The sequence below is a fragment of the Neopelma chrysocephalum genome, unplaced genomic scaffold (assembly GCF_003984885.1).
Source record: "Neopelma chrysocephalum unplaced genomic scaffold, ASM398488v2 Primary Assembly neopelma1_26b, whole genome shotgun sequence".
In the NCBI taxonomy this organism is placed as follows: Eukaryota; Metazoa; Chordata; class Aves; order Passeriformes; family Pipridae; genus Neopelma; species Neopelma chrysocephalum.
Window position 1 is genome coordinate 1,380,481 of NW_020897696.1, and position 15,681 is coordinate 1,396,161.

Consider the following 15,681-nt stretch of genomic DNA (forward strand, 5'->3'; position numbering starts at 1 on the left):
CAAATCCACAAGTTTTTAAGGAACTCTTTCATTTTTCGAAAGAATGAAATAATGAAATATCTACTATCATCCTCAAAGATGAGAACTGAGGTCAGAAACAGAGCAGCCTCAAAGCCTGAGGGAACGGGGCAGGAGGAGCACTTGCTACTCACCATATGAATGGTAAACAAAGAAAAAAGCAGACCTGACCTTTCAGGGAGACCTGGAAACAGCCCCAAGAGCGCTGGTCATTAAAACAAAACAAAACACACAAAAAGGCATTAAGAAAACCTCACTCCAATGGGAGGAGGAAGTGGTTTAAGGGGATTAGCTCCTGAAAAACAAAGCTCCACTCTTCCTCAGACTGCCGAGAAGCTCCAGAAATATTCTTCTATATTGATGGGGCTGTGAAAACCGACAAATGTTGGCAACCACTCAACAAATGACAATAACATGAGGTGACATCTCTGGACCTCAACCAGCTAGCACACAATTGTCTCATTTTCATGGTGTGTCAAATTAAATTTAGACTTAAGCTCTTTGCTTGTCTTGCAGTGTTATCTCATTTCCAGAGCAGAACACAGAAGAATATTTACAAATTTACACTAACTTTGACCTGCAAACACAATTGCCAGCCCTCAAAAACTAGTGCTGAATCACTTCTTTTCCTAGCTGCGACCTTTTTACCCTCCTTCCCTTTCATGTCAGTCCATTTCTTCATGAGAGGCTCTCATGCATCTGTATCACAGAAGAATTTGGGAAGATTCAGTAAATTTGTACTTGATTAGCTGCAGGGAAATTTTCTCGGCCAGGAGCCTTTCATGTTGGGCAACAAACACAGTGCCCCTTTTCTGACTGTCCCTCTCCAACAACCAAAGCAACAACTACAAACCCCACAACAGCTTAGTAACCTATTTCACAAAACTGAAATGCCCTAAAATCTCGGGATGTTACAAACCAGCAGATTGGCAAGACATTCGTGGATACAAAATAGACACAAATTTTGTCTTGGCACTGTAAAAGTGTGATAGCTGACAAAGTCTTCTCTATCTTGACACTAAACTGATGACACAGTGGAGTCACAGCCATGCTTAAGTCAGCTTTGATAGGACCAGGATTACACCCTCTCATTCTTTTACTGGAGCAATAGCTGTGCAAACCCAGCTGATCTGGAAATGCTGTTACTGAGATCAGACTCTTTAAAAGCATTGATGCTTTTTTTGAAGCTGGCATTAAGAGTCCGACATCTTGCTGCATCAAGGCAAAAAATATCACTCCCTTGAGTTGCAAAATTACTCAGAGATTTGAGCTTGAAAACGGGAGAGAGTTTATGGACTCAAAACAGGGCTTAAGTTAAAGTGCTTGAAGTTGGTTGGTTGATTGTGTGACTTCAGGAGACCCTGAATTTGAATCTCAGACTCAACAGAGAGCAGTTGTAGAGATGGATGAGGAAACTGCATTGGGGACTTTTTAAAAAGAGTTATTGGCATGACTTCTAGATTAGATCTGAATTAGTCTGAATTTACCACAGAAGAGGAGGGGATGTCTCATACCACCAGCTTCTGCTCAAGCTGGAAATACTAGAAAAATTCCCTCTGCTTGGGCATTTTGGCACTTCTGGGTTCCAAAGATCAGTACACTGAGATGAATAAAAAGTGGAGAAGGGCCTAACCAGAGCTCTATCCAATATCCATAAATCTGAGAACTCATTGCACATGGTTAAAACTTTGTGGCTAAGTTGGATGCAGGAGAAAAAAACCATGATGACTTCTCAAAAAGATTGAAAAACTAACTCCTCTGAACACAATTTTGTTGCACAAACAAAGAGTTATCAAGGACCCAGTTCAGTGAAGCACAGACACACAAATGACTAAGGAAGGAGTTGAGCACGTGCATGAAGTTAAGCACGAGTTCAGTCACTCTGCTGAACACCGAGCATAGGTTCTACTCCTTAGCAGTCATTTCCCATTTGGAAACTAGTTGGGGAGAGAAAGGGGAAAAAGGAGGCTTGTTTAGCATGATATTTTTAGATAGATTTTTAATGGAATGTTTGTTAAGCTTTCTTCCACCCTGACTCCCCCTGCCCGCTGTCTGGGTTTTGTATGTGTTTTTTTAATGGTTAGCAATGCATCACAGTACGGCTGCTGTTTAAATATTTGCCTTAAAAAAATGTAGTCTGTGCTTAAGAAAAGTGGTTTGGCACAAACTGGACATTTTCAAATATCCATTTACCAGATGGACCACTTTGTCCAATTACAAAGAAAAAAAAGATGGTGAAGGAGTTGAAAATCTAGTGGAATGTTCCTAAGCATACAGCATTGTTTACTATCTGCATGTCTCCTGGCATCCTGTGAGAAATTATCAATAAGCTCTTCAAAAATGTTCCTTTCCTTTAAAGAAGTCTGCATTTTTAACTATAATAAAAAACTCTACAATAGCCTGATGGAAAAATGTGCTTAAGTATTTCTATAAATCAAATGTAGCAGTTTGGCACTAGCTCTGAGGCAGTAAATTTAGTAAATTAGGACCAGATGATTTTAAAATAGAATCTTACATAACTTTCTAGCGTGATATATATTTTTTTTAATTTAACACAAGTTTGTCTGTCTTCATAAAGTTATCTTGGCTGCTACCAGAATGTGGTTCAGTCTTTAAGGACCATGTTTTTTGTTATTTATCAAGTGCAGAATGTTTTAAATATCAAAGTAAGGAGTGGAACAGATTTCTCAAAAGACAGAAAAGGCCATAATCTGTACTGATCCACATAAGGTGTGGGGTGCTTTGTATCCCTGATGCTCCTGACTATTTCACTCTCATTATTTTGATTAATAATAGTCTATTTCTCTATTCATCTTCCTTTTCTTGCCCTCCTTCCCTTTTCCCACAAATTCAAGGAAAGTCTCCCTCCATTCCTCCCCACAGTGGTTCCAGCTCCTGTAAAAGCCTCTTGGTGTGACAGACTTCTCTCACCCATGTGCTTAGGTCAGGAGTCAGCATTTGGGACTTTGCATTCCTTATGCTATCCCACTTTTGATCTCTGCACCAGAATATCCATCTCTGAGAAATAAGGAAAATGAAATAGTAGGAACAGTCTAAGGAGCTTATGCCACTGGCTTTAGTCCAAACCTTTTGATGCTATATACACATATATCCCTGGAACCTGCTCTTTCAGCATATCTTTGACTTTCACATGCCTTAGCCAGTGTTTACACCACTAGACAGTCATGTCAGACCACTGCTTATGTTCTAAGGAGAAGGGATTGCATGCATACATACATCCTTCATGGTCTTCTTTTTGGACAAACACTCAGCCGTACCATGGTCTTTCACTGGAAGCAACACCTTCTGCAGTAGCTACTCTGGACCCATCCCACAGCAGCTGTGCTCACTACGGTGCTACAGTGACTTACTTTGGAAAGCACGACTTAAGATCCTTTTACAGTGCCTACTTACAGTCTGGGGAGCCAGAGCCAAAACACTCTATATCTCAAAACTTTGAAGATAAAGGAGAGCCTCTCCAGTACCCTGACTCATGGCTTCCAGACGTACATACTTCACGACCTTATGACACAACAAATGAGCTAAGCCCCTCCTCAAAAGTTGTAAGTACACATGGAGACAGATCTTTAGAGCTCCCAGACAGGGCTGAACTCTGAGGACGTGAGGTGTCAAATCCTCGTGTCAATTCTTATGACTCAAGCCCTCATCAGACTTCAGGAGCAAACACCATGAGTCAGATGGGATGTGAGGAAAAGGGCAGACAAAGAAGAGAAGAGAGGTGTTGAAAGAGAGGTCAGCAAAGACTTGTGCGGAGACTTCCTTTCATGTGATCCCAAGACTTGTGCTTCAATCAGCTGTGCAAGTGTAAGTGTCCAGACTGAAGCAAGCAGAAGAATTACTGTGGCAGATACTCATGAGAGTCAAGTTATCTGTAAGTGCTGCCTCTCTCAGCAGAGGCAGTCTACTACAAGGAACCAGTTAAGTCCTTAGCTTAAGGCTTGGGATGCTACACGGTGTGGGCTAAATCCTGGTCCCAGTGAAGTTGAGGGAAGCTTTGCCAGTGGGTACATGCTCTGTCCTTTTCACCCCATCTCTGTCTACCCCACTGCTGGAAGCATTCAGAGTTTGCAAACGATAGCAATGGAAAAGAGAGGGAACAGAGTTCCCACGTTCCTTCTCTTCTAGTATTGTTTCCTAAGAGTCCTGAAACACACAGTAGAGCAATGATCTTTTCTTTAAATGACATCAGACTGAAATGCTTGTTAAAAATAACAGAAGAGGAGGAGGGGTTTGGAAATCAGTCATTTTCCTTTAAAGAATGACTGGGGAGAGTAGACCATAAACAGACTTAGATGGCAGCAAAGATAACCATTTTTGGCAGTTTTGTGGAGATTCAAATTTTCACTGAGTATGAGATGAGAGCTTAAACACCAACACCCAAAGAAGAGAAAAATAAGTAGACAGTGTGAGACATTTCACATGCTGTTCTCTGTTGTTATGGATATCAACTGACCTCCACAAATCTGGTTGAGACAAAAGGGAGAAAAGATGATCGCTTTCCTTATATCCTCCCTTCAAACACCTCCAAAAGAAGGAAATTTCCTTGAAATTCCTCAAGGTTCAAAACACTTCCAAGGTGAAATTTCATGGGAAGCTTGATGGTAAAGCCAAAACAGAACTTTCCCCTTTGGAATGATTTTTTTTTAAAATCCCAAACTCGCATTTCATTCAATTCTTATTTTTGCTTCTCCTCCCACTGGAAAAAAACTGGCTGCTGGCTAATGAACAACTACTGAGCTGATGGCCTTGCCAGAGTGAAATGCTTTTGGTTTGAAAGAGTTGCTGGTGAGAGATGGGGAGAGGGAAAACATGAAGATATAGAGTATAACAGCAGCAAATTACTTTTGCTAAAAGAAGTGTGGGAGATATGCAACAAAAGGTTCCTAAAAACAGACAGAACAAATATAACAAGCTTTGCAAGCAAAATGGACACAGTTGGCTAATCCAGTCACAGGACAATTCCTTGGATGATGCGTAAAACTGATGGGCAAATTACAGTAAGGAGAGATTGTATTTTAGGGTCATTTTTGATGTTTTTCCAAATTAAATAGCATGCATTTTGCAAATCAGGGGGAAGGAGAGAGTATTTAGAGAAAGTTTTCTTCCGTCCTGACTCCTTGAGATGGAGTTAAGACAGAGAAATGCTCTACATAGAGGGTTCATGGGATTTCAAGGATTTTGATGTAGTATTTTAAATCTATCTAATAGATGTGTAGGGGCTTCAACGCACACTCCTCTTTATACACCATTTTGTAGCTTCATGTTTCTGTGCAACCTCCTTCCACACAAGTTCAAAGGGAAGTGCTAACGTGTTCTTTGAATTGGGGCTCTCCACCCTGCCAGCTGTAGGACTGGGAAAACAGGAGGAGAGGAAGGAGAGACAGGTAACAAAGGTAGACAGGAGCAGAGACAGAGGACAGAGCAGGACAGAGACTGGAAAGAGCACAGCTTTGCACTGCTGTGTTCAAGAGAAAGCTTCTGGGAATGGGAATTGCTGCATATTACTCTGTGTGTGCATGTGCAGAGGCAAGAGAAAATGCATCTCCTGAGAAAAAACTTACTGATGCTAGTCTACAAAACCTTATCTTTTTAGGCAACAAACACGATGTCAGAGGAAACTGAACCTTTATACTCCAGACCACTGTTTCCTACTTAATTGTCCACACTCACACTCCTGCTTTCATGAAGAAACTCCTTTGCAGGTGGGTTATATGCTATTTGAGTCAGGACTTTGTTCCTACAAACTAGTATGTAGGACACGTACTCAAGAGAGCCTGGTGTGCTTCCAAACTGGGATCATAGTGCTGGGATGTGCTGGTTGACCTCCACCAAAAAAAAACAACCAACCAAACAAAAATCCCCACAACCCAACCCAAAACCAAACCAATCAACCAACTAAAAGAAAAGAAAAACCTTACTTAATTCATTCCTATTTTAACAATTTCAATACCTGGTAGCATAATGTAAGATGATCCACGTGGATAAAATCTCAGCTCCGGAGTTTCACCCAAACTGGGGAAAGTTCAAGTACAAAGTTCAGGTAAAGATCTGTGGTTTTGGATGCCAGCACCACGACTTCTTACAACTGCATGAAACACTTAACAGGCCTAAACTTTGTGCCCAAGTTCCTTGTCTAAGACAATTCCAGTTCCAATTCTGGATTCCTTTAATCTTAAATGAGCTGTGATATCTAAACATACATTTCCTCTTGAGCAACCTCCCTATATCACATTTATCATATTTCATCTGCGCAACTGTGAACCGAGAGAACAGAAGCCTTTTGCAGTCTCCATAGTTGCGCTATTTCTGTTTTTCTTAAGAAAAACAAAAAACTCCTCTTTTGGCATCAGTAGGTTGAATGGCATGCACGCCACACGTCTGGAAGCAAGCCTGTATTTTTTAACCCATTTATTAAAAAGATTCAGTGCTGGAGGGGAATATAAAGGCGTGTAGTCTGCGAGCACGACTATTAGACTGGTTTGTTTGTTTGGGAAATGAATAAGCCTTTGACAGTATCTCTGGAAGGAATAGGCCAGTGCGTGCTCCATGCTGACATTCTTTTCCCTCTCCAGTCTTCCCTGCATACCTCACATTCCTCTTCCCCTCCCAACACCACCGGTTTGTGGGCAGGCAAGCACTGGAGATCCCGTCTGCCACAGCTGTGCACCCATCTAGAAGCCAAGGGCTTCTGCCATCTCTCCTCTCACCAATGTCATCTGCACCAGTGCACATATCAAGGTCAGCAGAGCTCTTACTTTGCCTCAGCTTTGCAAATGGCGTGTGACAGCTCAGCTACAACTGATGTCTTCCACAAATTCCTCCCAATGCTGCTGAGAACATGAAGTCCTCCTGACCCATGTGCTCCACACCAGCCAGATGGCTGGGGAGCTGCTGTGCTGCATGGACCTGAAAAAGCTATTACTTTTCATCCTCATTTGCAGTTAGTGCTCAGCACTGGACCAGAGATAAATTTACTTCTTTTAGATTTTACATTCTCCTTTCACCAGAGTGAGAGTGTCCCTCATGCTGTTTTAATAGTGATTCCATTGTTTCCCTTTGCCTGTGGTCATTTTCCCTTGAGAAGATGACCACTTGCATCTCATAAGAAATGAAAATTGTAGTGATATTTATTTTCCTCCCTTTAAAACCAAAAACCAAAAAACAAAAAAACCTGAATAAACTTTTCAGGTTTTATTCACTGAGGCAGGCTGGTGGCTTAGTGACAGCCAGTGCCAGAATATCTAAATTCCAACAGCCTTCCGTGATTTCTCAAGCTAACAAAGGCTGGATTCACTTTCAAAACCTTTTGGGTGGGAGTACACCAGTATGTTTCTTTCTGGCTGGCATTTGAAGCGAAACAGAGAGGACAGAGGGAGCTGCATTTATTTGCTTTATCTGAAGGAGGGTCACTAAACAGGGCCTTACAAAGGTTGACTTACAAAGTTAAATGAGCGATTCCCAGCGAAACACTGCATAAAATGCCCTTCTCAAGAATGTGAACAGCTTTTGTGCTTTATAATGAAAAAAGGTGGGATGCTTGTAAGATTAGTTTGTATATACTAAAAGAAATGTAGAATTCTAAAGCAAAACAAGTGAGATAGCTCTGTGGTTAAAAGAGATCTTAAGTAAAATGGCAAAGGGCAGTCAAATTTAAAAAGATAATTCTCTACACAATTTTTATTCTCACAATTTTACCCTTGCATTTAAACCTTACCACTACAGCAATTTCTACCCACCCCTCTGTCTGCCATGACAGACTTCTGTTACTGTTAAATGGAATAGACCGCTTGCTTGAAAAGATTTCCATTACTGGTCAAAGAAAAACAGACCAGACTTTGTTTTGGTTTGCTGAAATGCAAAATATTCCCTTCTTTGGGTGAGAATTAAATCTTTTTTGCATTATCTCCTAGTGAGGTGGGAGAGGGAGCCTTTCTGTGCAGACAGACACTGAATCCTGTCCATGTCAGTGGTGAACTTTTGTTGACGTTCTTCTCAGGAAACATCAGCATTTCATCTTTTTTAACAGATTTGTCCAAGTAAGCAAATTCCACCACTCTGAGTGTGTATAAAACTATTCAGTACCGAAGAAATTCCATCCACTGCATACCCGCTGAACCAGCCTGGGTAGCATTATAGAGGTGGCAGGACACGTGGCTAATTATGATGACTCCTTTGCTCATAAAGTGCAGTGGCACTATAACTAAAATAATTTTAATTCCAAACCCCTGGCCAAGTATCACAGCAAGAAGCGATGTAGATGCCACACAACATTATCCAAGAGATACTTAGGGCTTTGTGAAGGGGGAAAAAAAAGACAGCTCAATGTTTCCCAAACACAGAGCTCACAGACCCTTCCTGAAAAGACTCTCTCAACTGTGAGGGAGACACTCCGCTATGTCTCTTTTCTCAGATTGTGTCAATGGGGAAACAGGAACAAGGGATTTTTGTTTGAGTAACCTTTCAGAGCAGGATATCTGTCTCGTGCTCTCCTATCAATTGTCACAAGGTGATAGCTGGCTGATCTCCTTCAACAGGTATTCCCTTCACAGCCTGCAGACAGCTCCATTTCATGTTGTACACCAAGGGTTGTGGCAGGCCAGCCGCAGAACCTAGCTGACAAGCAGCCCCTGTGGCTGCCCTATCATTTCTCCTGCTGCCATCCCCCAAATACCCCAGAATCCCAGCTGGCAAACAGGAGGGCACCAGGAAGACAGAGCAGCAGTGTGGTGAGAAATAAAGCAAGAGATAGCTTAGCAGGAATGGTGTATGAGAGAAGGACGCAATCAGTAGGTTGCCCAAATGAGCAGAGGGTAATATTAATTGCCCACGGCAAAAGCAAAGAAACAAACAAAAGCCATTGCTAGAACGCAAGACAAAGTCACAGAACCCATTTGCTACTCTGCTAGAATTGCAGTGGAATAAAATATGAGGCCGTGAATCAAGCCATTGCTATGCTGCGAAGCAAAAAGACACATTACATGAATTACCCTCCTGAGAACTTCAATAGGACCCTGTAGTTATAAATCCTGGCAATACAGCTCAAGTTGCCTCTAAAACACAGACATCAGTAATGCCAGGTTTCGGCTTTCTCATCAGCAGGTTCCATTATATAATTGAGCTGATTGTCTGACGCAACCAACTCAAAACTTTCCTACACTATGCCTGAAATACAATATTACATAGTAAAGGCATGGACATCGACAAGGTCATCAAAAGCAGCAGAGTGCATGCACTAACCACAAATGTGCCTGCTGCAATCCTGACTTCTTACAGTAATGCGTCGAGGTTAGGGGATCACATTTACAAATCTCTCTTTCAAGGTATATCTAATTCCTGATATTCGTGATAGATCACAGAGCTCCACCATGCTGCTAGCTCTGCTAGAAGTGTTGCACTAAGTAGGAGTGCAATCGTTGGGAAAATTAAAAACCCCCTCAAAGTAAACAGAGTAGGTGAGAGAGGGAGAAGGAGGGTGTGTGAATAAAATGAGCAGTGGGACTTCACTGTGGAGGTGGTGTGCGATGGCAATCCCTTTTCCTCCCTGTAAAATACCAGCTCTCACATCTGCTTCTTCAGAGTTGTAAAGTACAGCTATGAACACCAGTAGACTTTGTGGGTTTGTGTCCAAAGTGTCATTGCAGTGGCATCTAAGTAAAAGTTTTTAATATGAGTTATGGAGAGTGATAAAGGCAAAACAATATACGCACGGGAACAATCCAACTAGAATTTCATATTAACACATCTGTTACTTCATATTAAAATCAGTCAGGGACTTTTTATGCACATTAAAAGCAACGCAAGCTAAAACAAAAGCAGAAGGCACAGCTTTTTGAATGTGCTTAGGTTTCATAATGTGATTGTAAAGTGTTATGAAAAAATGCCAATTACAAGAAAAGTATCATTATTGGTAGGATGACTGGAAACCAGATGCACCCTATATTTAAATATAGGTGAAGTCAGAAATATGATGCTACTTTTCTTATTTTTGTCTCCAGTACTTATCCGGTTCTTATTGATGTCGTTTTACAATCTTTATCTTCATGGCAATGGTGCCACATAAAGAGATTATACAGACCTAATTCAAGGAACTGGATTTGGATGCTAACACCTTATCCATTGCATCCTCTGTACTTAGCAGAAATTTTCTCCCTGCAGTATGAAGGGCAAAAACACGCAAAAAGAAAACCAAAGGTTCTTTGATTCATAACTCTTCAGTTAAGAAATACTCAAAAGAGATTTGCACTCTCCTAAGAGTAAGCTGGTAATACATAATCACTGGAAGAATTCTCTTCTTAATTAAAGTGTCTAAGGACACAGCATACAAATGGGTTTTATTTCTCTCGAAACTACCCAAATTTATTTTGATGCTGCACTTAAAACAACACTGCCCTAAACCCAGTGCATATAAAATATTATCTGTTTCACATATCTTCTTGGGAAATCAGAAGAATCAATAGCAACAACAAAAACTGAAAGAAAGACCTAGGGAAAAACCCCTAGGAGGGGTCAGAGCTGGTGAAGCTACAGCACTGCATCTGGAGCCCAGTCACAGTGGCACGCTCTGCACTGCAGAAAGCAGGAGCTCACTCTTCTCACTAATTACTGAGACATCTTTTGTTCTGACAGGGGCTCACACTGATGAGCTATTAGGGCATGTGCAGTCAGGAAGACGACATAAAATATTTTTGCATTAATTTAGTAAATTTGTACAGTACAGCCACATATTTTATGCTGTAATTAGAGGATGGAGGAGATTACACATAAAAGTATGACATTCTTTATCAGTCAAAAAGCCATTTTAGCAACAGGATCCCTCTCTAGAGGATTAGTCACATGAGAATTTAAGAATAATGATGTAGTATGGAATGTAGTTATGTTTGTAATCTGGTAGTACAAGATTATTCTTTGCTGTTTTTCCTTAGGCCACTAGAAATAGCCTTTTGTCCATCTGTGACCTAGAAATGTTGGGTAAGATCCAGATCAGGCAAAAAGGAGAGAATTTATTTCCTGTTCATCTAAACAAGCTGGAGTATGTCCCATACACAAAGGTTCCTATTATGTGCACCATATTAATCATGCCTGATTAAGGGATCTGACTTAAAAAGCATGGAGGATCATGACACGTTTTATTTTCCCTGGTCTTTCCTGCCCCCAAGATACCAGAGTTAATTATTACTCTCTTCCAAATAATCCATATTTACCATGGTCACTCTTCATAATGGACATCTCTAGACCATTAAAGCATTCTTGGCCCCTGGTGTCTAATCAGTGTTTAAATAGCAACCAGGCAAAGCGAACACTTGGCATTTTGATTTGAGCAGTAGTAGTAAAAAAGATCATCTTCTGGGGACAAATGAGAACAAAAATAATTGCAAAGACGGAAATGGAGCAGTGTTCAGGCCCTCCAAAAGTGACAAAAGTGGCTAAGGAAGGGATGGATGGAAAAGGTTTACACCATCACAGAATCATTTAGACTGGAAAGACCTCTGAGATCACTGAGTCCAACATCTGACTGAACACCACCATGTCAGCTAGACCATGGCACTAAGTGCCATATCCAGTCATTTCTTAAACACTTCCAGGGTTGGTAACTCCACAACCTCTCTGGGCAGCCCAATGCTTACCCACCTTCTCCATGAAGAAATTCTTCCTAATACCCAATCTAAATCTTCCCTGGCACAACTTGAAGCCATTTCCTCTTGTCCTGTTGCTGGCTGCCTGGGAGAAGAGACCGCTCCCCACCAGGCTACGACCTCCTTTCAGGGAGTTGCAGAGAGCAATAAGGTTCCCACTGAGCCTCCTCTTATACAGACTAAATAACCCCAGCTCCCTCAGCTGTTCCTCATCAGACTTGTGCTCCAGACCCTTCACCAGCTCCATTGCCCTTCTCTGGACCCGCTCCAGCACCTCAATGTCTTTGTTGTAGTGAGAGGCCCAGAGCTGGGCACAGGATGTGAGGTGTGGCCTCACCAGTGCCCAATACAGGGGGAACATTACTTCCCTAGTCCTGCTGGCCACTCTATTGCCGATGCAGGCCAGGATGCCACTGGCCTTCTTGGCCACCCGGGCACACGGCTGGCTCACGCTCCGCCGGCTGCCGACCAACACCCACAGGTCGTTTTCCTCTGGGAAAAAGTCGACGCGAGCATCTTTGAAAAGGCACGGACGGGGGTCCCAGGGAGCAGGGCCGCCAGCGTTCGCTTTCTGAGGGGGCTCTGTCTGGACACCAGAGTTAGGAAGCGGCCAGACCCGCCGAGCCCGGTCCCGAACTCCGGTCACTCCCCCATCTCCCGCCTCCCCTCTCCTCACCGGCGGGGAGCGGGGCCGGGGGCGGGGCCGCTCGCGCCGGGCCGTGGCCAATGCGGAGGGCGCTATGCAAATGAGCGGGGCAGGCTGGCGGCGCGGCGGGGACCGGGGCGGGCACAGCCCGCGGGGATGCGGCGGGACGCGGAGTAGCTGCCGGGGGAATGGTGGAGCGCGCCGTAGCCATGAAGTACAAGGTGAGCCGCTGCCGGGCGCCGTTCTTGGGTGGGCTCAGGGGCTTGGCAGGAGCCGCAGCCCGGACAGGAGGCGAGTGGCGGAAGGCTCGGGGCTCGTTTCAAGGCAAGCCGTGTGCGCGGGAGGCGGCCGGGTATCCCTTCCCCTGCGCTGTCCCCAGGCGCAGAGCCCCAAGGAAGGTGTCTGTGGGGAACGAGGGTGCAGCGAAAGGGGACCCCGGGTGCTGTGGGGTGTTGGTGGGGAGGAGAAAAGGGGCTCCCCTCCCCGCCTCTCCAGCTGGCGCTGGATAACGGCGCGAGCCTGGGATCGCGGGAAACGGAGAAGGTTGGTGCGCGATGGCAAGACGCGGTTTGGGGCAGGTACCGCCGCTTCTCCCCGTGAGGTGATTTATCCCCTTTCCAGCCCTTTGTGTATGTTTCCTTATCACGGTGCTGTCTGTTTGATGGTTCACAAGCGAGAGAAAAAAGCCCACATGTATTTTTAAAAAAGTTTGTAGCCTATCCTCCTTATTAGATCCCATTATTCCCACTTATTAAATAATCGCTTTTAGCAACCTTTTGCCAGAGGTGGTTGGTTGGTTTGTTTTTTTTTTTTGGAGAGGCTTTTTTTTGGGGGGCGTTGGATTCTTTTTTCTTCAAAAGACACAAATGTGGAGGCTTTCATCTTAATATTACTCAAAAACGTCTGGGCAAGGTACAGAATTGCCCACAGGGCATTAGATTACAGTACGGACATACCGTAATCTTGTGTGATTGGAAAAAAAGGGGGAGGGAAGGAAAAACTTTCCTTCCCCTGCCAAAAATAACTTCAGCGTCAATAAAAAGGTGATTTTGGAAATGGCACGCTATATACTTACTTGGAGACTAAGTTTCTTTGGAAGTAAAGTCCATCTTCTTACTGAATTTAGGCAGTGTAGTGTAAAAGAGTGCTGATGCTATAGCATTGTATAAGGCTTTTAAAGCTGGGCAGAATGAAAAGTACAACTGATATCTCTGTAAATATGCACATATTTTCATGTTTTTCTGTAATCTCTTTGTTCAGACCAAGCTTTCTGGATCTCTCATACCCAAACTTTGGGAAAGGTCAGAATTAAGTTTTCAAAGCTGCTGGTGGTTTCTCCATCTCATGGTGGTTAAGAATAATAAGGAAAAAAGAAATTGTATAAGATGTATATCAACAAGGATAATCCACAACTTTGAAAATTTGATCTGGATCTGATGGCTGTTGTTTTTTTTTTTCATTGTATATCAAACAACTGAATGATCTGAAGTCTGAGATCAATTTCATCTCTTTTCTCCTATCTATTCTGCCTATAATCAGTTCAGGTTGACTTTATACCTGCTTAGAGAAGCTGTTACTCTGAGCACATTACATCAGGCACTTGAGGGTAGAAGAGCACTGTTGCTGTTAGTCCAGAGCTCACCAACTGCTTTCAGACTGCCCATGGCTAAGCAACTTTTGTATCACAGTAGCAAAATAATGGTCCTGATTTCTTGTCAAGTCACCACCTGTCCTTCCTCGACTGCAAAGGAGATCTTGTGTCCTATGTGGCCTAGAGGCACTGCAAGAATAAGGACCGATAAGGTGGCTCAAAAGGAGGAAGTCTTCCCTGCTCTGTAATGTTTCCTTTGCCCTGTCTAGTGGAAATGAGAATTTTGGTTTGGGTGTGTGATTGTGTAATACTAGATAGAGAAAGCTAGACACAGTAAGAACCAGCCATTAAAAAAAAAAAAAGACAAGACTGAGGGTTTTGGCTCAAAAACCTTCTCCTTAGACTAGAGTGTTTACTTTCCCTGGGAAATGTGAAGTAGTTATTTACACTGTTGAACTGCGACAAACATCCTTAGATCTATTTCTTATCCCTGGAGTATCGTATAAAGAAAGTACCTGCTCATTCAGTATTTGTTCTTCTGGTATTTTCTTTCTTTTATCTTCCTACAGGAAAACAAAAGTGTTATTTTTTATGTTGTATACATGAAATAAAGGAACAGAGAGTGTTCGTGGCACACATGATGCCTGGAGACATACCATCACTTCAGAGGCTTAGCATCCAGGTGCAGATTCGGCTCTATTTAACTGCTTCCGGTGTTATACTGGGGCCTGTCATTCTTTGCTTCCATTGTGATAGTCCATAAGGCCTCAATTAATGAAATAATTGAAATTCTTACTATAGTTTAATTTAGAGTATTAACAGCAGGACAGAAATGAAACTGATTCATGGATGAGACCCTGAATACGTCTCTCCATCAGTCATGGCTTTGCTTTCAGTGTGACTAATTCTGAGGTCATTTCTGGTCTAGAAATCCTTTCTGATACTCAATCTACCAATTTTTTACTCAAACATTTTCAAAACTTGTTCCCTCTCTCTCTTCCTTCACCTAAAGTCCATCTCCCTTTTTACGCATTCTTCCAACTTAATACTCAAGTCTGAATCCTCTGAAAGCCATGGGAAAATCCCCGTGGATTTAAGCAAGTTCAGAACTGACATGACTGTTTAAAGCAAAGACAAATTTGACCCCAGGTTAGGTCTAATCTACCATTCATGTACTAGTTAAATATTGGAGAACACAAAAGTTATTCTAACTAAGCTATGGATAGATAGGAAAGCTTAAGCATAACAAATATTTATGTTGTTTGTTAGCATGTCTTAGTACTAATTGTCTAAAAGGTACTTTGAGAAACAAATTGCTGCAGGGGTGTGGCCGTAATAGGACAACACCTCAGTTCTTTAATGACAGCAGCTTGCTTTTGTGCTAAATCTCGATGTACCACATAACTGCATCCCATCAAGTTCTCACAGGATGCCATTCCAGTATTCTGTGATCCAGAAGGTAAGGTCATCCTTTTCTGAAACGAAACCTAGACTATGATTCCAAGGATGGAGCAGTTACAGCTATAATATACTCTGTAGGAACAGAAATACCAGTGAGTTATCATGATCAGAGAAGAACATGGATTGGAGAGGATATATCTGGCCAGCAATTCCAATGCTCTTATTTCAGGCCATAAAAGTAAAAGTGCAACAGAAGAAAAAGGAAGAAGACGTTATCATAACAGGGCTTTTGTAGCTTGTGGGCTGTTCACAAGCAAGACAAAATAAGAGGGGGGAGGAAAAAAGGGGGACTTATCTGTTTACTAAAACAT

The 15,681-nt window shown here is 42.6% G+C and overlaps 1 protein-coding gene across 1 annotated transcript in view; it reads left to right on the plus strand.

The window, feature by feature from the left end:
• The first annotated feature begins 12,473 nt into the window (after nucleotides 1-12,473).
• Nucleotides 12,474-15,681, plus strand: part of NEDD9 (neural precursor cell expressed, developmentally down-regulated 9) — a 37,744-nt gene continuing 34,536 nt past the window's right edge. The window contains exon 1 of the mRNA XM_027676197.1: nucleotides 12,474-12,539. Coding sequence (XP_027531998.1) covers nucleotides 12,507-12,539 — 33 coding nt within the window. The 5' untranslated portion in view covers nucleotides 12,474-12,506. The remainder of the gene's footprint in view (nucleotides 12,540-15,681) is intronic.